At 43.2% G+C, this 24876-nt stretch overlaps 1 protein-coding gene and 1 pseudogene across 1 annotated transcript in view; one reads left to right on the top strand and one right to left on the bottom strand.

Annotated features, from left to right (window-relative positions):
• VOPP1 (VOPP1 WW domain binding protein) overlaps positions 1–24876 on the top strand; it is a 108245-nt gene that overhangs the window by 27326 nt on the left and 56043 nt on the right. Inside the window, exon 2 of the mRNA XM_021703715.1 lies at positions 19723–19781. Within this exon, the coding sequence (XP_021559390.1) occupies positions 19723–19781 (59 nt within the window). The remainder of the gene's footprint in view (positions 1–19722; positions 19782–24876) is intronic.
• On the bottom strand, positions 20613–20725 carry LOC123326472 (annotated as a pseudogene).

Below are 24876 nucleotides of genomic sequence, written 5' to 3'. Positions count from 1 at the left end.
GAATCATGCAACACGTGGTCTCTTGTGATTGGCTTCTTCCCTGTTAACAACATGTATCTTACTTCATTCCAGTACATTTGAGTTTATTCCACTTTTGGCTATTATGAATAATGCTGCTACAAACATTTGGGTATGTTATAATTTCTCTTGAGTATATTAATACCTAGGAGTGAAATTGCTGAGTCATAGAGTAACTCTGTTTAGTCTTTGAGGAACAGCCAGACATTTTTTTTAGAGCGGTTATACTCTTTTATATTCTCACCAGCAGTGTATGAGGGTTCTGATTTCTCACATCCTTGTCTACACGTGTTATTGTCTGTCTTTTTTAGCATAGCCATCCTAGGGAGTGTGGAGTGCTATCTCACTGTGGTTTTGACCTGCTTCTCCCTAATACTAATGCTGCTGAGCATCTTTTCATGTGCTTATTAGCCATTTGTATATCTTCTTTGAGAAATGTCTATTCAAATCCTTTGCCTCTAAAAATATAGTATCTTTATTGACATATAATTCACATACATGTAATTCACTTATTTAAAGTGTACAATTCAGTGGTTTTTAGTATAATCACAGAGTTGTGCAAGAATCACTAGTCAGTTTAAGAACATTTTCATCACTCCCCCGCAAAAAAACCCTTTTCAGTAGCTTTTCCATCACATGGGGGACTGTGTGTGTGTGTGCACGCATGTGCGTGTGCAATTTTGTGTGATATATGCATATACGTATGTATGTGTATAATCATGCTTATCCATTTATCCTTATCCATTTATCCATATAGTTGGTTGAGCAACCATTTCTTGAGCCTGCCTGAGGCTGTTGCTGTCCCAGGACCGTGGCCAGAAGGCAGAATACCGAGACTTCTGTCCTTCAAGACCTCACAGTCTGTTGTGGGAGAACATGAACTCTCCCCACAGCAGGGTCCGCTGTAAGCAGTGGGTCTCACCCACGAAGGAGCTGATTATCCAGTTGTGAATCCCTCAGAGCCTTTGTCTTCCTTTTGGCCATTTCACAGCTCATTAGTTTTGTTTTAAGGATGGGTGGAGAGAGATGAATAGGGAGAAACTGAATTCAGTTTGTTTGAAGCTTTGTTGTAAAGGGGTGAATACCAGTTGAAATGGCATTCTTATCTGGGGATTTCATCTATGTTGATCTTGCTCTTTATAGATAATTGATTTGATGGTTTTAATTTTTTAAACAAAATGAATGTGTGTATATGGTTAAAAAAGGTATTAGGCAGAAGGTGAGGGCTTCTCTTCTCCCTATTACCTCCCCAACCCTAGACCTTCTCTGCACAGGGAGCTACGACTAGTCTCTTTTGCAGCCCTCTGAATTTTTATTTTCTAATTTATGTACTCAGATACTTTGTTAAAAGTACACAGATCATATTAGACACAGGGTTCTGCATCTTGTTTCTTCTTTTTTTCTTAAGAGATATTTCTTAGAGATATTTCTATATCAATGTGTATAAACCCACTGCATTCCCCTTAGAATTAGAGTGCTCCTTTATGTGAATGATGATGACTCACTTAATCAGCTCTCTTTTGATGGACATTTAGGTAGTTTCTAGCTTTTTGCTGTTACACACAGTGCCCTGTGAAACTTTTGGAAAAGTGTCTATCTCATCCTCTTCTGCAAGTTTGCATTAGTGGATTATTATGTATGTCATTAAACCATGAAAGGTCATAGCTTAAGTCATTTTCAGCTGGCTGCGGAATTGTGAGGATTCGGATGGTAGTATGATTAATTGTATGTGGTTTGGGTGCAGCTCGGTAAGAAAAGCTCATACTCAGATTTTGAGAAAATACTTGAACATTAGTTAGAAAAGAACCGAAATAGGGGCACCTGGGTGGCTCAGTCAACTGAGTATCCAACTCTTGATTTTGGCCCAGGTCATGATCTCAGGGTCGTGAGACTGGGCACTGTGTTCCTGTTTTGGGCTCCATGCTAGGTGTGGAGGCTGCTTAACCCTCCCCCCCCTCCCCCCCCCGCTGCATGTGTGCTCTCTCTCTTAAAAAAAAAGGAAAGAAGAAGACCCAAATATATTGTCCATTTCAGGGTGTTGAACTTATTCTTTGCATCTTTGTATTACTTTGGAGGCTGGATGGATCATGACTAAGTTTTGCTTGGGCTTGGAGACAGACGGAAAGACCAGTGTAGCTTAGTTAGAGAAGATACTTCCAAGTAGGAAACAGGTAGCTGTCCCAAGTGCAGATTGTGTTAAGAGATAGCATTTGTGAATAGCACCTACCCATTCTGGTTTGTAGTAATAGACTTTTCAGTAGTTCATGTTCTGGAAACACTTTTACAGTGAGCAGGTCCTGGAGACGGAATCTCTAGATTAGCAGTAAAAGTCTCCACCCTGGCAGCTAAAGAAGAGAGGTGTCTTGAAGCCTGGGAGGTCTGAGGGAAGCTGAGGGGGAGGCAGAAGGCAGCGCGCGGTGACTGAGTTAGGCTGGAGCTCATGTTTGGGTCCGGCTCACTGTGAGCTGCAGTTTCCCACGTGGGGCCCTCTCGCCTCCTCATCGGCTTGTGGAAAGGAGCTAAGGAGAGCGATGAAGGATGTGGGCAGATCACTGCTCGGATGTATCCAGGCCTCCACCTAGGACCTGGTAAAGCCTGCAACACTTGCTAGTGCTTACTGAGTGGATTTTAGGAGGGTGAACTTTTGCGGGTGGTTTGAGAATTGGATTTTCCTTTAAATGCTTTGGCATAGTTTGAAGTGGGAAGAAGTGGGAGCTGTTGGGAGATGATTGTTTCTTACTGGCTTGGGCAAGCAGGGACAGCCCCATTTTTTTGTGCTTTTACAAAACATTGTATCCTCACTGAATCCTTATAATACCGTCAGTGAGGTAGATATTGTTATCTATATTTTAATGGATGAGGGTATTCCCAGCATTTTATTGATGATCATGCTGTAATTGGTTTCATCCGTGTGACCTAATCAATGGCAAGTAGCTGTGGGCCAGCCAGTGCAGCGCTGAACTGAACACAGGATATTCTCACATGTTCAGGTGGTTGGTTAGCTGATGGTTGAATTGGAGCCTGGCTCAAAGCTTGGGCTTCAGAAAGGAGAGCATCGTAGGGGGTGTTGTATGTTACCTTCCTGAAAACTCAAATGCGGAGTTACGTTGTCTGACTTGCGTGCCTCCACTTGCCCAAAAGTCTGATAGCTGTGGGGTATCTGGGTGCCTCAGTTGGTTATGCACCTCTTGATTTGGGCTCAGGTCATGATCTCAGGGTCGTGGGATTGAGTCCCGCGTTGGGTTTCACACTCAGCGGGGAGTCTGCTTGAGGGTTTCTCTCCCTCTGCCCCTCCCCTTGCTCGCATGCTCTCTCTCCCTCTCTCTTTCTCTCTCAAATAATAAATCCTTAAAAAGAAAAAGAAAAAAAAGCCTAAAGCTGTTCCTACTGGGTTTGGCTCACGTAGATTTTCTCTTAGTAAAAACAGCCCTGGGTATAATATGTGAGCTAACGTGCCCATCAGACTTACTGAGGGGAGGGATTCAGTGAGATGCTTGGCGCAATCTTCCGTGAGACAGCCGAGCACTCTGAGTGCTCAGGATGAAAAGCATGTGGGTTTGGCCTGAGGAAACCAGAAGAAGCTGTCAGAGCAGCGAAGAGAGTATCAGAGCCAATTAGGAGCAGCCTTTCTTTCCATGGAGGTCCCGCTTGGTCTGGAGGAGGGGTTCTTACAGTCCTGCCCGGTTAGATAATTAGGGTCAGTTGAAAAATTCTTGATTAACCATCTGCATTCAGTCCACTGCCAGCCCCTTCCCTCCAGAAGCTTCTGACTAGAGTTTCTGTTGGACCTTCCAAATTTCTTAGACATAACCAGGCAGTTCTGCTGCAAGAGCCGTGGATTTCACACTGTCTGAATTTCATTCTGTTCACTTTCTGTTAACATTCGGGGTAGTTATAGTGAATTTCCTGTCCTGCTGAGAGTGAAGCTGGGTGCCTGCATTAATCCAGGTAGGTAACGCATGCCCTTTCCCTGTGGCCGATGCCCTGCCCCTGTTACCGCTCATCTCTGTGTTCCTCGACTACCAGTGCTTTGTTTTTCCAACCTTTTTCCTCTGTCACGTGTCATATGATTCCCATCATTCTTACCTTTTTACCCTCATGAAAACTTTCAGAGACAGTATGGCATTTTATCCATCTCTGTCTCCCTCAGCCCCTCCGACAGCATATGAGGCGCTTTCTAAGTTCTCTGTCCTCGCTACATGAAATCTTGCCTGGCTGGGTCTTAACTGGAAAGCAAGCAGGGCCAGTTTCCAAACTACCGTCTGTTTAGTCAAAGCAAATTAAAACTTTTGAGCAAGCAGAGGAAGAAGAGGCGAGCATTTCCTGAACCCCTGCCCTGGCCCAGAAACTGGAGCTAATAGGGTGAACGAGGCAGGGCCCTTAAACTTCAGAGGCCTGGTCTGTGGGAGAAGAGGCTAGACACTCTAGCGCAGGTGGGTGGGCAAGAGTGTGAAAAGTGCACTGTCACCAGGGAAAGAACGAAGGCTCTTGGAGACGGCCTCAGACCGGCTGCAGGATGGTGGCCACAAACGGGCAGCCCCTTTCTGATCGAATCATGGGACAGCATGCACGGGGCTAACCATGCCTCCTGGCTGAGGAGCCTGCCCATTCATGCAACATTTTAGGACCAAATAAGAAGATAAAGCACAACAGGGCGCCTGGGTGGCTCAGTTGTTAAGCATCTGCCTTCGGCTCAGGTCGTGATCCTGGGGTCCTGGGATCGAGCCCCGCATCGGGCTCCCTGCTCAGCTGGGAGTCTGCTTCTCCCTCTCCCACTCCCCCTGCCTGTGTTCCCGATCTCGCTGTGTCTCTCTCTGTCAAATAAATAAAACCTTAAAAAAAAAAGAAGATAATGCACATGAAAACCCTTGAATGCCTAAGTGCTTATTGTTTTATTAAATCTCAGTCATAGCCCCAAGGAGAATAAGTAACATCTCATTTTCTGGAAGTTCAGGAAGTTTTCTTCCAAGCCCCACATAATGGAAACTCCAGGGAAGAGCATTGCAGGCGGAGAGAGAGAGGATCTAGGCTTGCCATCAGTCAGGCGCTTGCCCCCTGGAGGCGGGTGGATGGAAGGTGGCTGAGGAGGGAGCAGAGATAGGAGGCACTGGTGAATGAGGGGGCATGGCCAGGCTGAGGCAGGACCTTCCCTGTGAGTCTCGAGTTTAATCTGCCAGTGAGGCATTTTCAGGGTTCGAACAGAAGTTTGTGCCGTAGGAACGCCCCCACTTTTGTGTGTTTGTGTGAGGAAGCTCTATACAGGATAAAATCGTATTCAGAAGAAAGGGGTTTGTGACCTCAAGAAAAAAAAAATGAAAGACACTGTCATGAATGGGGAGCCACTGGAGATTTCAAAGCAAGGACTTGATGTGCTGTGCTAGGTTCTCTTGGGTTGTCTTGAGCAGAGTGCTGTGTAGCCATCTGAGCGTGATCAAGTGTCATGAGAAGTGAGGGAGGCGAGGACGGTGTCAACAGCCGCTCAGCCAGGACTTCTGAGGCGTGGAAGGTCGAGGATGTCTGCCCAGCTTGGAGCTCTGCTCTCCTGTCTCCACTGGTCTCCTCCTGCATCCTCATCTTCTTCCTCCCCCACAGGCAAGCTTACACGCTCTTTCCACTTGCCTCCTGGCCTCGATTGCCACCAAGGAGAGAGGTGCTGGGGAGGGACAGAGCTTGAGGAGCACGTGGGGTGGAGTGAAAAGAAGAGGCGGAGTGGGCGCAGCCTTCGGCTGATTGTGCTGTGGTGGATGGCAGTGCTATTCTTGGAAATAGGGAGCCCAAGGGTCGGGGGATAGGTGGGGGCTCTCCGTTCTGGATGTCTGAGTCTCACAGTCCTGCAGGCACATGGTCAAGATGCCAGGGGGCCACTGGAAAAAGGCCCCTGGCTTGTGACAGAGCCCTGCACAGCATTGTATCCTGGCATTTTGCTGTGGTCAAGACACGTGCAAGAGAGCTACCATGGAGAAGTGTGGGGTTCGTTAGGTCAGAAATGGGGTAACTGCAGAGTGAGCTCAAAAGCAGAAGCCCAGTCAGTGGAAGTATTGAATATCGGGCTCCGAAGGATGGAGACAGAGATGCCTCCAACCAGGGTAAAGCTGTAGGCAGCCCCAGCTTCCCAGACACAGCTACTCACCATGGTGATTGAGAACTGGCACGTGCTGCTGGTGACCATCGCAGGACCGCGCACTTGCCACGACAAGGGTTTAGAAAATTATACATGAGAAATGAAGCCAAGACAGACCAGTGGAATTTAGATATTTGAACTAGAAAACACCAAAGAATGTCTGTCTGCCACATGTTTGTAGAATGCTTTTTGCCATCTGCTTGCATTTGCTTTTTCACTATGCTACTGTGTCATGTTCCTTTTCTTTCCTCATCCCCGATCGACCCCCCCCAAAAAATCCCCACACAAAATGATATCCATCATAGATTTTATTTATTTATTTGACAGAGAGAGACGCAGTGAGAGAGGGAACACAAGCAGGGGGGGGAGTGGGAGTGGGAGAAGCAGGCTTTCTGCTGAGCGGGGAGTCTGATGGGAGGCTCGATCCCAGCACCCTGGGATCATGACCTGAGCTGAAGGCAGACGCTTAACGACTGAGCCCCCCAGGCGCCCCTCCATCATAGATTTTAAAAAACAGGACACAGGGGCTCCTGGGTGACTCAGTCAGTTAGGCGGTTGTCTTTGGCTCAGGTCATGATCCCGGGGTCCTGGGATCGAGCCCCGCATCGGGCTCCCTGCTCGGCAGGAAGCCTGCTTCTCCCTCTCCCTCTCCCCCTGCTTGTGTTCCCTCTCTCGCTGTCTCTCTCTCTGTCAAATAAATAAATAAAAAACAGGACACAGTGACAGCTATTAGAAATGATAGCTGACAGAGTTAGGAGACAGAGCGATGAAAAAATTTTCTGATATTCTTCCAGAAATGTGGTGTTTTGGATGGAATGCCATTGCTGTCTGCAACATTTAAAACAAAGAATTGTTTTCCTTGTAGACCAGAATTCCGCCATTCTCCTTCCTATTTTCATTCATCCCCCACCCCCACCCCACATACTCAACGGGAGAAAAGGTAAGGAGGAAAATTCTGGGACGGTTACACGTACCCAAAAACAGAGCATCAAGAGGATGAGGTAAAAACGCTCAGCACGAGTTGAGTGTAGCTGCAGGTTAGAGGTGCGTAAGGCAGGTCCCTCAGAGCACATACCTGGGGACTGTGTCGGGGGCGTATTGCCTTTCATTCTTTAAACACACGTGTTAAGTACCCTGTACGTGCAAAGCAGTGTAGTGGCATTGGGGAACCAAACCTGAGTTACGCTGATATGTGCCTGCCTTTGTGTTTAGGAGAATAAGGGGTGGTGAGCCCCAGTTAACACTCAGTTACTAAAATTCTATGTAATTACAGAGGAGAAGTCCAGAATGTATAAATGGCAGGGTCAGACTGTATTGGGGGTGGTCCGCAGGGTTCTCCTTCTCCATTCAGACTTAGGAAGAAATTCATATTGCAGTTGAGACCTGAAGGGTGAGTCGCTGTTCGGTGAAATTGCAGTGGGTGCCGGGGGGTTAATGTGGGGCTGCCCTGGTAACTTGAAGACCCAGGGAACAACGGTGTGGGACTTTCTGGGGACAAAGAATGGGCTGGAGGTGCTTGGCATGAGATGAGGCGTAAGTTGGACCGCCTTTTGAATATGGGCGACCCCACGGTCGTTCAGCCTCTCATTGTGCTTAGCCAAATCTCAGCTCTTTTTAGGCTCTTGAGCTCCTTACAGTTAGAATCCAGACTTTGAGCACTTTAAATGCTATCAGAGAATCCAACATACTTTCCGTCTAAAGTATAAGTCACACGGGGAGGCTAGGACACAGCCTAAGTTAGGAAGCCCTTATTTACCCTTGAAGCTGCTGTGCTTATTAACCTTTCTAGGCATTTCTGTCAACAAAAGATAAGAAGTTGATATTTTCTCATCAGTCTGGTGGTTAAGTTTTGGATCTGCTGGTAAAGATTTAGGCCCAACTGGAGAAGAGTGGCCTTTTTAAGTGTATGTGTGTTATCCATCTGGGGGGCACTGTGTGATGAGGTCGGAAACGACTGAATTTCACTATGCTCAGTCACTTCCTGTGATATATGGCATCCGAGCAGGGTGCCCACGTTATAGATCAGGTCGTTGCCGAGCCGAGCTGTTGACTTTCTCATGACGTAGCTCTTGTCCTCTGCAGTCACGTTGAAAGGGGGGCCCTTCCTGGGTTAGGCCCTGAGGGAGAGTATCCAAAGGTTTCATCTCTGCTCCATGTTTTTTTTAGAATTGGGCCCATGACTAAGGTTGATTATATTCATTTGTTGCCAGCAAGTAACAGTAGCTCTACTATTTCCATCTGTTATCACTGCTTTCAGACCGTTCTAATTAAATCTCCCAGTCATCAGTTTTTTTGAATGAATGATGTTTCGTGGCATTTGGAAAATTTGTCACATAAACTTTTTTGGCTGCAGCTTGTGTATTCCCTTTGTGCTGTGCTAGCAAGTACCACCTCTGTGTCTTTTTAGCAGCTAAGAACACTTCCTGAGCATGACGGTGGTTGGTTTGGCCCCTGGACAGGCTTTGGGCTCCTTGGGTTTGTGGGGGTTCGTGGCAGGTTGGCCGAGTCTTGGCCACGCTGCTAAGTGCTCGTGTCTTTTATTTTGCTCTTGGAGATGCAGTCAGTGATAGTGCTGAGACTTGAGGGGTGTTCTAAGGTCTAATTTCTAATGACTCGGAAAGTTTATTTTGGGGAGGATGGAAGTGGGGTCTTTCTTTTTAAAGATTTTATTTATTTATTTATTTGACAGAGAGATAGAGAGAGTGAGCACAAGTAGGCCGAGTGGCAGGCAGAGGGAGAGGGAGAAGCAGGCTTTCCACTGAGCAGGGAGCCGGACGTGGGGCTCCATCCCAGGACCCTGGGATCATGACCTGAGCCGAAGGCAGCTGCTTAAAACCGACTGAGCCACCCAGGCGCCCTGGAAGCGGGGTCTTTCATGTGGTTTCAGTCATCATTTTAGTTTTCTTCTAGGCAATGAAGTAATGCCTGAAATAAATTTCATTCCGGCTCCCCGAGAGAGATGTGACAGACTGGGATTTTGAATTATTGTGACACAGAAAATTGCAACATCTGTACAGCGCCAGAAAAAAATGCACAGATGTTAGAAACCGGCAGACCTTATCCAGACCCCAACTTTCTGCTCATTTCCTGTGTTACCTTGCCAGGGGAAGTCACCTATCTGAGACCTTCATGTACTTGCTTGTAAGTACACACACCGCCTAACTCCCAGAGTTGTTAGGCTGTTCAGTGAGATTTCATACGAAGAGTACCCGGAGGAGAATAGGCATTGCAGAAACGGAGCTAGAGTGAAAAGATGCTCTGCCTCATTAGTCATTAGGGAAGTGCCAACTAAAATCACAACAGGATACCAGTAGAGTATCAGATGGTTGAGCTCAAAAAGCCAGGTAATAGCAACTGTGGATGAGGAACTGGAGCCCTGACACACGGCAGGTGGGAATGGAAGATAGTTTAGCTGCCGAGGAAGACAGTGTGGAGATTCCTAAAGAAGCTAAACATTGAGTCACCAGATGGCCTGGCACGTCCACTCCTGGGTATGTGCCCAAGAAATCAAGACATATGTCCCCAGAAAGATCAGCATGCAAATATTCATAGCACCTTGTTCACAATAGCCCAAACAAAGAAACAGCCCAGATGAATGGATAAACAAAATGTGGTGCATTCATTCAATGGAATAGTATTCAGCACTGGCAGTGAGTGAACTTCTGATCTAGTTAACAACTAGATGGACAGAATCTAGACATAAAAGGCTATAAGTTTATGATTTCATGTAATTGAGCCTTGTGGAAAAGAGAAGACAAAGCTAAAGGACTGATCACTGTGGCCTGGGGCTGGGGTAGGAGCTAGAATCGACTACAGAAAGAAAAGAGAACATTTTGGGGTGATGGAAATGTTCTAAAACTGGGTTGTGGTGTTGAATGCACAAGGTATATAAATTTCTAAAAACTCGCCAAACTGCATTGAAAATGGGTGGGTGACTTTTATGGTTATGATACCATGATTTATGCTAAGAAATACGTATTTGGTTTTCATCCCAGTAAAGGCACCTGTTGTCATATTAATCACTTGACTTTTGGAAAGCATCTAAGGATGGGGAGGCTGGTTGACTGGGGAACCAACCATATGATGGAATTTTCAGGCCTTCTCCTGATTTCCCAGGAGGGGAAAGGGGCTGGGGGTTGAATGATTTCCAGTGGTTGATGATTTAATCACTAATGCCTACGTGATGAAGACTCCATAAAAACCCAAAAGGACTGGGTTCAGGGAACTTCTGGGTTGGTGAACACATAGAGATTTGAGGAGAGTGGTGTGTTCAGAGAGGGCATGGAAGCTTCACACCCCTGCCTTTTATCTTGCCCTGTGCATCTTTTCCATCTGGCTGTTCCTGAGTTATATCTTATTATAATAAACCAGCGATCTAGTGAGTAAAATGATCTATGGGCCATATTAGCAAATTAATGGAACCTGAGGAGGGGGTTGTGGGAACCTCTGATCCATAGCCAGTAGATCAGAAGCCCAAGTGACAAGGGGGAAGGTGGGAAGGGGCACTCTTGTGGGACTGAACTCTTGACCTGTGTGATCTAATGCTGTCTCCTGGTACACAGTGTCAGAACTGAGTTAAATTGTAGGACACCCAGCTGGTGTCACGGAGTTACTTGGTGATGAGGGGAAAGCCCCCACACATCTGGTGTCAGAAGTGTTGTGAGTCATGGAGAGTAATGGAGAAACATAGGAGTGTAAGTTTTCCAACATAATGGTATATGCATTAAACCTCATGTTGAGCTAGAACTTGGATCCCATGACTGTCTCATAAATTAAACTTTATGTTGATAACTGTTTTAAAAAAATAACATGTTTTTCAGAACTCTTGTGTTCAAATGGCATGACTAGGAATGCCTGTGTGCCTAAGGGTCTCGAGTCTTTCAGTGGATCCCTCTTTTAAACTAATTTAGGACTCATGTGCCCTTTGCATCATGCCGCAACAGCTTCTGAATATTGTTAGAAGAATTTAAGGCTCAGGTAAAGAGATTTTTGCAAAGTAACCCAAAAGAAAGCACACTGTCCCAAAATAACACTATAAATTTAGACTTGTCCCATTTTTCCTAAAAAATACATATTTTTTACATTGTTAAAATTAAATGTATATAATATGTTTTTAAAATGACTGCATAAAATGAACATTTTTCATGATGTTAAACTTTTTATAAATACAGTTTTAATTGCTGACTGTATGAGTATTTGTTTCAATACACCCTTTCTAGCTTTGTATATTATTTTTCACAAACTTTGTTCATTTTTATTTAATTTGTAGTAGAATAATGTTCACTTTTGTTAACCAATTATATTTCCTCATTTTAAATGTCTCTTTATGCCCACTGTCTACTTTATTAGGCTGTAAGTGATCTGATATCTATCATCTATCTATCTATCTATCTATCTATCTATCTATCTATCTATCTATCTATTTATGATTTTATTTCTTTGAGAGAGAGAGAGTATGAGCAGGGAGGAAAGGGAGAAGCAGCCTTCCCGCTGAGCAGGGAGCCCGATGAGGGGCTTGATCCCAGGACCCTGGGATCCTGACCTGAGCTAAAGGCAGACATTCAACTGACTGAGCCACCCAGGTGCCCCAGTGATCTGCTTTTTAAAGTAAAATTTAACAGAAATTTACAAACAAAATGTTCCATACAGAAATTATGTAAGAAAACTTGGAAATTTGATTACCAAAATGAATAATGAAAAATATCCTCTCTAATGCCACCAAAAACGTAACTTATTGTCATTACTTTGGCATATATCTATACATATTATTTCCCCTCTACTGTGATGTATACCAAATGTATGCTATCCCAGTTATGCTATTTTATTGGCTTTATTTTTCTTAGCAAAGTGCTCCCATACAATTGTATATTTTTCTAGAATTTGATGGTATATGCCTACTAATACATCTTTTGGATGTATTATAATTTTGTTAACCAAACCTTAAGTTAGGTGCATTTCAGGGTTTTTATTTTTTTAATTTAAATTCACTTAGCCTACATATAGTACATCATTAGTTTCAGGTGTAGTGTTCAATGATTCATCAGTTGCGTATTATACCCAGTGCTCATCACATCATGTGCCCTCCTTAATGCCCATCACCCAGTTACCCCGTCCCCTCACCCACCTCCCCTCTGCAACCCTCAGTTTGTTTCCCAGAGTCAAGAGTCTCTCATGGTTTGTCTCCCTCTCTGATTTCTTCCCATTCAGTTTTCCCTCCCTTCCCCTATGATCCTCTGTGCTATTTCTTATATTCCACATATGAATGAAACCGTATGATAATTGTCTTTCTCTGATTGACTTATTTCACTTAGCATAATACCCTCCAGTTCCATGCCCGTCGATGTAAATGGTAGGTATTCATCCTTTCTGAATGCTGCATAATATTCCATTGTATATATGAACCACACCTTCTTTATCCATTCATCTGTTGAAAGACATCTCGGCTCCTTCCACAGTTTGGCTATTGTGGACATTGCTGCTATAAACATTGGGGTGCAGGTGCCCCTTCTTTTCACTACATCTGTATCTTTGGGGTAAATACCCAGTAGGGCAATTGCTGGGTCATAGGGTAGCTCTATTTTTAATGTCTCGAGGAAACTCAGTACTGTTTTCCAGAGTGGCTGCACCAGCTTGCATTCCCACCAACAGTGTTAAGAGGGTTGCCCTTTCTCCTCATCCTCATCAACATTTGTTGTTTCCTGTCTTGTTAATTTTAGCCATTCTAACTGGTGTGAGGTGGTATCTCATTGTAGTTTTGATTTATATATCTCTGATGACAAGTGATGTGGAGCATTTTTTCATGTCTTTTGGCCATTTGTATGTCTTTGGAGAAATATCTGTTCATGTCTTGTGCCCATTTCTTGACATTGATTATTTGTTTTTTTGGGCATTGAGTTTGAGTTCTTTATAGATCTTGGATATCAGCTTTTTATCTGTAGTGTCATTTGCAAATATCTTCTCCTATTCCATGGGTTGCCTATATGTTTTGTTGACTGTTTTATTTGCCGTGCAGAAGCTTTTTATCTTGATGAAGTCCCAAAAGTTCATTTTTGCTTTTGTTTCCCTTGCCTTTGGAGATGTGTCTTGAAAGAAGTTGCTGTGGCTGATGTCGAAGAGGTTACTGCCTATGTTCTCCTCTAGGATTTTGATGGATTCCTATCTCCCATTTAGGTCTTTCATCCATTATAAGTTTATCTTTGTGCATGGTGTAAGAGAATGGTCGAGTTTTATTCTTCTGTATGTAGCTGTTCAATTTTCCCAGCACCATTTATTGAAGAGACTTTTTTCTATTGGATATTCTTTCCTGCTTTATCAAAGATGAGTTGACCATAGAGTTGAGGGTCCATTTCTGGGCTCTCTATTCTGTTCCATTGACCTATGTGTCTGTTTTTGTGCCAGTACCATGCTGTCTTGATGATCACAACTTTGTAATATAGCTTGAAGTCAGGCATTGTGATGCCCCCAGCTTTGGTTTTCATTTTCAACATTCCCCTGGCTATTAGGGGTCTTTTCTGGTTCCATGCAAATTTTAAGATTGTTTGTTCCAGCCCTGTGAAAAATGTTGATGGTATTTTGATAGGGATGGCATTGAATGTGTAGGTTGCTCTGGGTAGTGCATTTCAAGGTTTTTTGATATGTATTGAAAAATTGTCTTCCTGAGACATAATATTTCCAACGCTATTACATGATATGTCTTTTCTCTCATGCCCTCATCAACAGTTGATACTAGGTTGTTTTTTTTTCTTTTTAAAAATTTGGTAGCGAAAACCGTACCATTATAATTTATATTTATTTTATTACTAGTGGATTTTATCTCTTAAATAGCTTTATTGACCTTTTGTGTTTCTTCTTTGAAGAATTGTCATATCTGTTACTTTTATTTTTTTTTTCCTATTGGGATTTTTATCTTTTTCTTATTGAATTATATAAGCTCTTGATTGCTTAAAGATATTAACTTTATTATATTTGAATAGTTTCTTCTATTGTCTGCCTTTTAATTTTGGTTATTGATTAATTTTCATTTCCTGGAGATGAGGATTTTTTCCTACTTGCATTAAGGACCTTGATGAAGCTGCCCTACCATTCTTTTGTTGAGTAGATAAAGCTAACAAGGAGACTGTATTCAGAATAAGTTATGAGAGTCTGCAGAATTTTCCCAGGGATATGCAGCTGGGCCTGATTTGTGTCTTGTCTACGTGCCCCTAGAATCTTTAGACAGTGCTACATCTCTAATGATTATTTGCTGGCAATATAGGAATGGCTGATTGACTTCTAATGTAAGACAGTAGAGGATCTTTTTTTTTTTTTTTAAAGATTTTATTTATTTTTTATTTATTTGAGAGAGAGTGAGAGACAAAGAGCATGAGAGGGAGGAGGATCAGAGGGAGAAGCAGACTCCCTGCCGAGCAGGGAGCCCGATGCGGGACTCGATCCTGGGACTCCAGGATCATGACCTGAGCCGAAGGCAGTCGCTTAACCAACTGAGCCACCCAGGCGCCCCAGTAGAGGATCTTTTATTTCTATTGTTTAAAGAGTTTCTCAGCTTTCTTTCCTTTAATAAATGATGCTTGTGAGAAGCCTCATACTCTTATTTCTAAAAAAAATCAACGTTCCTTGGAGATGAGATGTTCTGAAAAAGAAAATGTCCATACGCCAAAGGATTAAGTAATTAGCACTTAGGAAGTTGATTAAAATTCCAATACAGGAATTTTTACTCCTGTTTTACTCCAGTGTGTTTACTCCTATATATTATTTGAAATTCAGAGACCTTGCTATAATTACCTGGGTGATGGACACTGGGGAGGGTATGTGCTATGGTGAGCGCTGTGAATTGTGTAAGACTGATGAATCACAGACCGGTACCCCTGAAACAAATAATGCAATATATGTTACTGCCTCCATAAATTCTTGCTCTGACTTCAACAAGGACTCTCCCTGCCCTCTGCCTCTGTCCCTGGTCCTGAGCACCAACACTGCCAGCATCCAGGAGGCTCCCTTTGTTCAGAGTCTGTGCTGAGTGGCAGTGCCCACTCCACTTGGGCTGGAACTGACTGCAGCCTAGACCCGGGGCGGGTGTCTCAAGTTCAGCCTTTGGTGAATGAGAAGGCAGCACCGGGGCGCAGCAGGGCATCTTTCCCCTTTGACAAAGAGACTCATCAAATTGACCCTCCTAGGGCCTTCCTCCCATTTTGAAGCAAGTTGTGAACTTATTTGCCCAGGACACACTTGTGAAATAAGTATTAAAAAAAAAAAAAAAAAAAAGGGTCCTTGCTTTCCAGATGTCGGTGGGATTCGTTCTGTTAGTGAAGCACTAGGTTACCAGTTTGCTACTCATTTAAAGATCCTGCCCCACCGCCCTTTGAACAGAAGGAGAAAGGGTGGAATTTTGATAAAATCCATAGTGTTTTGAATCCTTTCGTCCCTTCACTGTTCACTCGGGTGTGTCCCAAAGTCACAGACAGCTTCAGTTCTCTCAGAGTCACCCGTTTGTTATTGTGGTGCAACCTTTCTTTTACCTTGGATCAGGAAAAGGATGTGCCTTTTTATTAAATGGTGGTGTCTGGGGCCTCCTATGTTCAGCACAGATGGACATAGAATAATTTATATTACTGTTGGGGATTAGCAAGGATTTGTTCCTTGGGCTTATTTAGATCCTGGCTAAATATGGATGACTATATTTAGGAGAGCTCAGCTACATTTATAAATATCCTAGTCCTTGAATAATAGATCACTGGGATTCTTCCCTGACTACAGATGTCTTACAAGCCTTTCTAGGCTAACTCTTAGATTACCCTCGGTTGAATTGCTCCTTACACGACGTGGTTTCTCACAATCCTGCATATATTCTACTTTGTTAATAGTTTATAAATTGTTGCTATTCTTTATGATCTCTTTGAGAAATAGATGGTTATGCTTATTATTACTTTCATTGTACACACGGAAGGAGTATTACGTTATGAGTGCACTGAGAGCGTACTGTTTACCCAAAACCCTAGAGCACCCTGGCTGTTGAGGATGCCCCATCAGTAACAGAGAGCAGCTGACCTGACTTATCCTAACAAATATATTTTCTGTTTCAGTAGATGGCCAATCCTTTAAGAACCCATGATAGCATCATGGCAGTAACTATGGTAGAATGGGTAGGCCTACTTTTAGGGTGGACATGACCCTGAAAAGATTTTTTTTTTCTTAGTTTATATACTTAGAAATTTTTTTTTAGAGAGGGGCTTGTTTATTTTAGGGTGATTTTAGAAAACTTTCCATGCAAATGTAATGTACTATATACATAGAATCTTTGTTCTCAAGAGGCTTGGAAGCACTGCTTCTCTTTAGATGATAGGTAATCACAGTAAAATGAGTCTTGGAAGTCATTTGTTTCAGAGAATTAGGAAAGCTTGACTCAGGACACACATTTAGAGATAGAATTGTTGGCTGGGTGTGAGATTCAGTAAACTATACCCTGATCTGGCCAGGCATTTGATGCATTCAATCTCAGTTAATTTATAAAGCCATCTTATAAATTCAGCACGGGAGTCTGTCCTGTTTTAAAAATAAGAAGGCTGAGGTCCAGACTGACTGGCACCATGACTGGTAAGTTCTCAGCATGAGAACCCAGCTCTCTAGGTTTTGATTCGTCTTTCTTCTGTGGGACGGATCCATCCGTTCCTCTTGACTTGGGTGTTTTTCCAGGGGACCCTAGCACAGTGCCTTTCTTCTGCCTCTTCCTATATCCACCCCTCTGCTTGCTCATGAGGTCACTTGTGAGAGCTCACCACTGTTTGGGAATGCTCTGGAAACCCCTCCCTCCCCCTTACGCATCCCTCACAAACTCCCATTTTGACCACATATCCGAAGTTCCAGCTCTCTGGCTCTGCCCTGAATCCTAGTGCTTATGCTAGATTTGGGGATTGGAATTTATAGGGTTTGCCGGTAGACTTCCACTTGGCAGAACCTGGCTCTCAACCCTGGGTGGTTTGTAGTAGGGATTTTCCTCTCCACCTCCTGTCCTATGGAACCTAATCTTCAGTTTTATTGTCAGGCTCTTGGATTGGTGTGCAAGCTGATTTTGACACCTGGGGTTCGGTTAACAAGCATTTAGCGAAGGAAAGGCTCGACAGTGAAAATTCCCAGGACTTCTTAGTCCTCATTCAGTGTTTTCAGTTGAGTAATGAAATATGTGATTCTGTGTTCTTCCTATTATCCAGCTATAAAATGGAATAATACCCCATTTTATCTTTAGTGAAGTATAATGTGTGTGTTATTACAGTGTTAACATTCCTTACTAAGAAAGCCGTTGTAAAAGTCCAGCTACCAAAAATGATGAGAAGTTGCATGGATAGTTGCAAATTTCAAAAGCTTAAACTAATTTGAAGTAACGATAAAATGAAACTATGTTTTAGTGGTAGGTAGCTCAGTTCTCAAGGTGTTTTCTGTTTCAGGAAACGTGACCATAAAATTTTCTTTTTTTTTTTTTTTTTTTAAAGATTTTATTTATTTGAGAGAGAGAGAGCGGGCGCGAGAGAGCACAAGCAGGGGGCGGGGAGTGTCAGAGGGAGAGAGGGAAGCAGGCTCCCCAGGAGAGTGTCTGGGAGTTGTACTGTACGTAATGATTCACTGCTTTTATATACCCTGTTGTAGTTCTGAAGCTCCTACATACATACATACATGGATTCCCATCGATTCCATACACGCCTCTCTGTATGTCCCATACCACCACCATGCAGGCAGCTGGGTGTTGAGGTCAGGGAGCGCGGCCTTTCCCAGAGTCGGTCAGCCTGGTCATGGCAGATCTGGGAGCAGGATCTTCTGTCTTGATTGGCTTTTCTTTCTGCCATCCTGTGGTCAAAGGACAGTCTGGGGAGAGTTGGGTGTCAAGTTCAAAGAAAAGTGTGCCTATCTCCAGTAGGGATGGAGAATAAAGAAGAAACATTTAACATGCTACCTGGAAGAACGACCTGGTTTCTCAGCTTATCATAGAGGACTCCAGTGAAATGAACTGTAATTTAGGGCAGAGACCTGAAATTGCTCTTCCTTGCCAAAATAAATTGATTTCTTCGGTTGTCTGAACTTCATTTCTTGAACTGGGCAGGAACTAACGTAGTCTAAATTAAACTGATTTTCCATTAATAAAACTGGGTCACTTCAGACTGCCTGAGTGTGCTTCTGAATGTCCTGAAGCACATTTTAAAAAACCCAGTGTTTCACGCTCTTTTCATAACCCATCTGATTTAGCCAGTGTAACACATAATATTTGCATTCACCTTTCCCTCGACACTCAGCTTTACACTTGGGGTCTGTTTCTGAAACTTCCTTGTAACTGTCAGGAAGACTGTTGCAGGAGGGCATTGCCATACATCTGCTAGGGCTGGAAAAGGCAGAGGAAGGATGCCCAGGGGTGGGGGTTGGGTGAGATAGCCCCTGCCTTCCCCAAAGAAAGCTTAGTTTTCATTATGCCTTTCCTTGTTTTCCTGCCGGTAGCTTTGCACTATAATATTTTGAAGCTATTGTTTATACATAGGGTCCAATGAACTGGATCATGAATGTGGGAAGTTGTGAATTAAAAAAAATGATAGCACAAGCTGAAGAATTTTAGAGAAATCTTGTGCAGGTCCATGAGAGCATTTCCCCTTGGAGCTCTCACTCAGCACTTGGTGCACGTACTCTCGGTTGTTGGAGGTGTGTGAGGTAGTCCAGTCCACCAGGGTCGCATTACACCTGCTCTGCCCTCCATGTCCAGTGTCAGACTTCCTTGGAAAGCACTGGGGAGGCTCTGTTATCTTTCCTTGTCCTCCTCGTCCATTTCTCCTTCCTGGGAACGAGGGCAGGGGGCGCCATGGATGCTGGCAAATGAATCCTGATTTACAAAGCCCGGCAGATGTACATCCCCACCGGGAGATCCATGATTTGAATATGGCTTTTGGAATACTCTGAAATATAAAGATCTAGAAATGTTAAAACTGTGGGAAATACCTTTCAGAAATGACAGTTGGGGAAAATGGAAGTATTTGTCATATTTTATTTTTAGCATATTTTAGATATTTGAAATAAGGGACCATATGAATTTAAAAAAATGGGTTGTCTTTAGTTTACCTTTTTAATGAACTGGTCATGCCCGTATTTTTAGGGATATAAAAGACTAGAAAAATTATAGGGAAATTGATGTTTTCCTGTTTTCTTCCCTTTTAAAAAATTAAAGAAATTAAAGGCGTCATCGTGGGGACACCTGGGTGGCTCAGTCAGTTAAGTGTCTGCCTTCGGCTCAGGTCATGATCTCAGGGTCCTGGGATTGAGCCCCGTGTGGGGCTCCCTGCTCAGCAGGGAGTCTGATTCTCCCTCTCCCTCTGCCCCTCCCCCTGCTTGTGCGCTCTGTTTTGCTCTCTCTCTCTCTCAAATAAATAAATAAAATCTTAAAAAAAAAAAAAAGTCATCGTGGGGATGGGTCTCCCTCTGATTCTTTGTCTCCCCTAACCCTCTGCTTTCCACACTTCAAGGTATATCAGTTCATCCATCCTTGTGCCTTTTTGTCCGATCTTCTTAACAATATGCAGATGACTTTCCACTGACCGTTTTTCTTCTATTTTCAGTGCACAGAGGCCAAAAAACATTGCTGGTATTTTGAAGGACTCTATCCAACATATTATATGTAAGTATTTGCATTTTTCTGTTGGTTTGATTCTGTGGTCACGTCTTTCTCTGGGAATTATTTCTTTCTAGGTAAAAGGACTGGTTATAGGATGGGGAAAACTCCGTTTGTGGAGGCCTTCACCCTTGGTTTCACCTGCCTCTGCTCACGAATGTGCAGGCAACCTCTCTAAGGACACTTTAGTCGGCTCAGATCACTTTCTCTGAGGACAGCATGAAATACCAGGTGCTTTGTTCTGGGAGACATGTCCACTCATACGTAATTGGTCAAAAGGGCCAGAGTTGTGTTGGTGTATACAGATTTTCCTAGGCAAAGGGAATGAGTGTAGGGGGAGTAGAATTCTGAACTTGAGTTGGATAGGAAAAAGGTCAGTTGCTGTGAGTGTGTGTGTGTGCGTATGTGTGTGTTGACAGTGATCAGAAGGATTACCTGGCCCTGGGCCCCCTCCCTGGTCAGGGACAGTCAGCCTTTCATGGCTCTTGGCTCAGAGCAGGTTATGCTTCTTCCTGTGCCTGGGTGTCTGCCAGTATTACTCTAATTAAAGCATTATTGTATCTTACCCCTGTTGTTTTTATTTTATTTATTTATTTATTTTTAATATTGGCTGAATTAGTCACTGGCTATGCTCAGCCACCTGCCTAGGTGGTCAGATTAACTCTCCAGGTTATCAGTTATTATTTTTTTGTGTTTTGAAGCTCCACAGGTTTTGAGAGGAATGCCCCAAACCAATTTTTTCTGAAACTGTTCTTTTTGGTAGTAAATTTTGTAAAACATGGGATCTTTCGGTAATGTATATAATTGTATTAGAGCAGAAGCACTGTATATTTTAGCATATAGGGAGATTGGACAGGAAATACATAATTGTAGCAAAGAATGTTATTTTTTAGCAATACTCGTGCCTCGGATAAACCTCATTGGCTACGATACCGCCACTGTGCAAAGCTAAGAATGTTACTTCTTAATTGGCCAAGACGTGCATTTTTATTACCTGCCATTCTTGTGGAATTTCTGATCTGAAAGAGACCACTATAGGAGGAGAAAGGTTGCCTACCTGTGAATGGGGACGTACTGACAAGCAGGGGTCCTCGATGCCTCACATTGGAGGGGTCCTGGCAGAAGCCTCTGCAGCTGCAAAAAGACAAAACCCACTTGGAAAATAAAGCAGCACAAGGACTTTAATTACAGAGTTTTCAGCTTGAAGAAACATGGTTATGGGATAGCATGAAGATAAAATATTCTGGTTCTTAGAACAATGTATATTCCTTGGTAAACTTTAGTTCTCTTTTTAGAGAGAGAACGTGTGCCACAAGGGGGTGGGGGGGAGGAGGAGAGAGGGAGAGGGAGAGGGAGAGAATCCTAAGCAGCCTCCACGCCCAGCACAGAGCCTGACACGAGGCTCAATCTTACGACCTGAGCCAAAATCAAGAGTCGGATGCTTAATGGCTGAGCCACCCAGGCGCCCCTGAAAACAGATCTTTCTGAAATTGTTTTGTAGATCAGCTAATGAATCATTTTCTGGTGGTTTTTAAAAATATTTATTTATTTATTTGAGAGAGAGAGCATGCACGCAGGTGAGCACGTGAGCAGAGGGAGAGAGAGAGAGAGAGAGAATCCCAAGCAGACTCCCTGCTGAGCGTGAAGCCTGAGGCAGGCTCAGTCTCAGGACCCTGAGATCATGACCTGAGCCAATACCAAGAGTTGGTCGCCTAACCCACTGAGCCACCCAGGTGCTCCCATTTCCTGGTCTTTTAGAGTTTGGGAGTTGGAGGTCATTGCTCTTCTTGTGTTTACTTGTTTGTTTGTTCCTTTATTCATTTACTTATTCCTTCCATATTTGGGAAAGGTTTTTGTATCGACAGAGAACACAGAGACAAGCCCTGTTCTTGTCTTTAGTGTGGTTTGTCTACTGGTTTGGTTTCCTCTCACCTCTCTTTACCACTGGTGAGGGGGGGGGTTCTAAAATTTAGAAAGTAAAGTCACTATTATTTGAGTGCTGAAGCTAATATAAAAAGTAATAATAGTAACATTGATAATTTACTATAGTCTAGGCATTGTCCTGTGCCCCTTACATGAATCAATGTCATTTACCGCACAGCCACTTGAAAACCCCAACCATACACACTGCTCTTCCTGATCTGACCTCTGCTCTCTCTGTTGTTCCCACTGCTTCACCTGAATCCACACCTGTGTTAATGCTCTTGTGAACCATTGCATACACTTTGTTTTATCCAGCTTTATTGAGATATAATTGATGTATAAGATTGTGTAAATTTAAGATGTACAGCGTGTTGATTTGATATATATTGCAAAATGATCACCACCATAGCTTTAGCTAACACCTCCATTATATCCCATAATTGCCATTTCTTTTTTTTTTTTTTTTTGGTGAGAATACTTAGATTGACTCTCTTTAGCAACTTTAAAGTATATAATACAGTATTGTTAACTATAATAACCGTGCTGTACCTGACATCCCCAGAACTTACTCATCTTATAACTGGAAATTTTTACTCTTTGACCCGTATCTCCTCATTTCCCCCACCCCCAGGCTCTGGCAGCCACCATTCCACTCTCTTAAATTTGGCTTTTTTGGATTCCACATATAAGTGAGATCATAGAGTATCTTTTTCTGACTTATTTCACTTACCATAATGCCCTCGAGGTACATCCATGTTGTTACAAATGGCAAAATTTCCCTCTTTCTTGTGGGTGGTTCATATTTCATTTTATATGCATATTACATCTTTTTTATCTGTTCATCTGTTGATGGACATTTTGGTTGCTTCAATATCATAGCTGTTGTGAATAATGCCTCAGTGAACACGGGAGTGCAGATACCTCTTCAAGATCCTCTTTTCATTTCCTTTGTATGTTTAGCTACAGATGGGATTGCTAGATCATGTATTGTAATTCTGTTCTTAATTTTTTGAGGACTCTGCATACTGCTTTCCATAGGGGCTATACCAGCTTATAATTCCACCTGTGCACAGGGTTCCGGGTTCCCCTGTCTCCATACCCTGACTGACACTTGCTGTCTCTTACCTTTTTGGTGATAGCCATTTTAACATGTGTGAGGTGATACCTCTGTGTGGTTTGATTTGCATTTCCCTGATGATGAGTGATGTTGAGCACTTTTTCATGCACTTGTTGGCCATTTGTTTGTTTTCTTTGGAAAACTGTCTATTCAGTTCCTCTGCCCATTTTAATCAGATTATTATTATTATTATTATTGTTATTTTCCCCTATTGAGTTGTATGAGTTCCTTGTGTATTTTGGATATTAACCCCTTATCTGATAAGTGGCTTACTCATATTTTCTCCCCTTCCGTAGGTTGCTTTTTTATTTTGTTGATTGTCCCTTTTGCTTAGAGTAGCTTTTTAGTTTGATGTAGTGTCACCCTTTCTGTTGATGTTTGCTTTTGTTGTTTGTGCTTTTGGTGTCAGATCCAAAGAAATCATTTCTGGGACACACGTCGAGGAGCTTCTTCCCTATATTTTCTTCTAGGATTTTTAGTTTATCAGGTGTTGGGAGTCCTGGATCCATTCCAAGTTAATTTTTGTGAGTGGTGTGAGGTAGAGATCCAATTTCATTGTCCTGCAAGCATTTCTTTGGTTTTCCCAGCACCATTTGTTGAAGAGGCCATTCTTTCCCCACTGAGTCTTGGTTCCCTTGTGAAATATTAGTTGACTATAAATGAGAGGGCTTGTGTCTGGGCTCTCTATTCTGTCCTTTTGGTCAATGTGTCTGTTTTTCTGCTAGTATCGTACTGTTTTCATGACTGTATCTTTGTGGTGTAGTTTGAAATCAGGAAGTGTGATACATCCAGTTTTGTTCTTTCTCAGGATTGCTTTGGCTACTCCTGGTCTCTTGTTCCTTGCAAATTTTAGGATTGTTTTTTCTATTTCTGTGAAAAGTGCCATTGGAGTTCTGATAGGGATTGCATTGAATATACAGATGGCTTTCTAATGGGTCTTCTTTCATTCCTTTCTCTCATCAAATTCTCACTTCTTTCTAAGTTACTGAAATTTTCATGTCACTTTCCTGCTTAAAAACATCAGGAACAAAGTCCAAATTTTTAGCCACCTTTAACAGTAGATTGATTTCCAAGATATTTGTCTGGTTTTATCTTCTTTCTTTATTGTGAGTCCCATGAGGACCAGGACCATGACTTTTGAGTATTTGAATTCCCAGTGCCTAAGATGGTGCCTGGCACCCAGCAGACATCCCTGAATGCTGAGTGGGTGCCTTTTTCTTCAGGCCCTACGGTAGGGCCCATGCTGACTTCTGCAGGCGGCCCTGCATCCTTCCTAGTTCTCTGGCTGGTGGGCTCTTCGCTGGCTGGAAAGCTTCCCTTCAGAATTCATTCCTCCTTCCTCATTTTGGCTCTGATGTCGCATCTTAGATAGTCTTTACACGGTGCTGTATGTCCTGTGGGTGCTTCCAGGATGGGCCTGTACATCTACTTAACCCCGCAGCTTGACACGGTGTGTGGCATTGGGTGTTTACTGTCATGTTTGCACAGTTGATTTCCTACCCGCTTGGTTCTCCCCCTTTTTATTTCCCATGTTCTGCCACCTTTCCTTTTTCTTTTTTTTCTTTTTAAAGATTTTATTTATTTATTTGAGAGAGATGGAGAACGAGCATGAGCAGGGGTGGGAGAAGCAGGCTTCCCGCCGAGCAGGGAGCCCGATGCAGGGCTCGATCCCAGGACCCCGGGATCATGACCTGAGCCGAAGGCAGACGCTTCACCGACTGAGCCACCCAGGCGCCCCTCTGGCACCTTTTCCTTAATCATAGACTTTAAGCCTCCAGGGTCCCGAAGATCAGGGTTCAAGTATTTGCTCTATGACTTTCTTTTTAATTGAGGTGAAATTCACATAGCAAAAGTCACCATTTTCAAGTGAACAATTCATTCAGCGGCCTATAGTATATTCGCAGCGAGGTGAAGTCACTGCCTTTATCTAGTTCCGCACATTACAGCCGCTGCACTCCGTTCTTTACTGGCCTTTCGACCTGATTCTCAGTTAGCTTCTTCATGAAATGTGAACGTGAGTTTTTTTTTTTTTTTTTTTAAAGATTTTATTTATTTATTTGA

The sequence above is a fragment of the Neomonachus schauinslandi genome, chromosome 12 (assembly GCF_002201575.2).
Source record: "Neomonachus schauinslandi chromosome 12, ASM220157v2, whole genome shotgun sequence".
Taxonomy (NCBI): Eukaryota; Metazoa; Chordata; class Mammalia; order Carnivora; family Phocidae; genus Neomonachus; species Neomonachus schauinslandi.
This window is presented reverse-complemented; position numbering and strand designations above follow the sequence as displayed.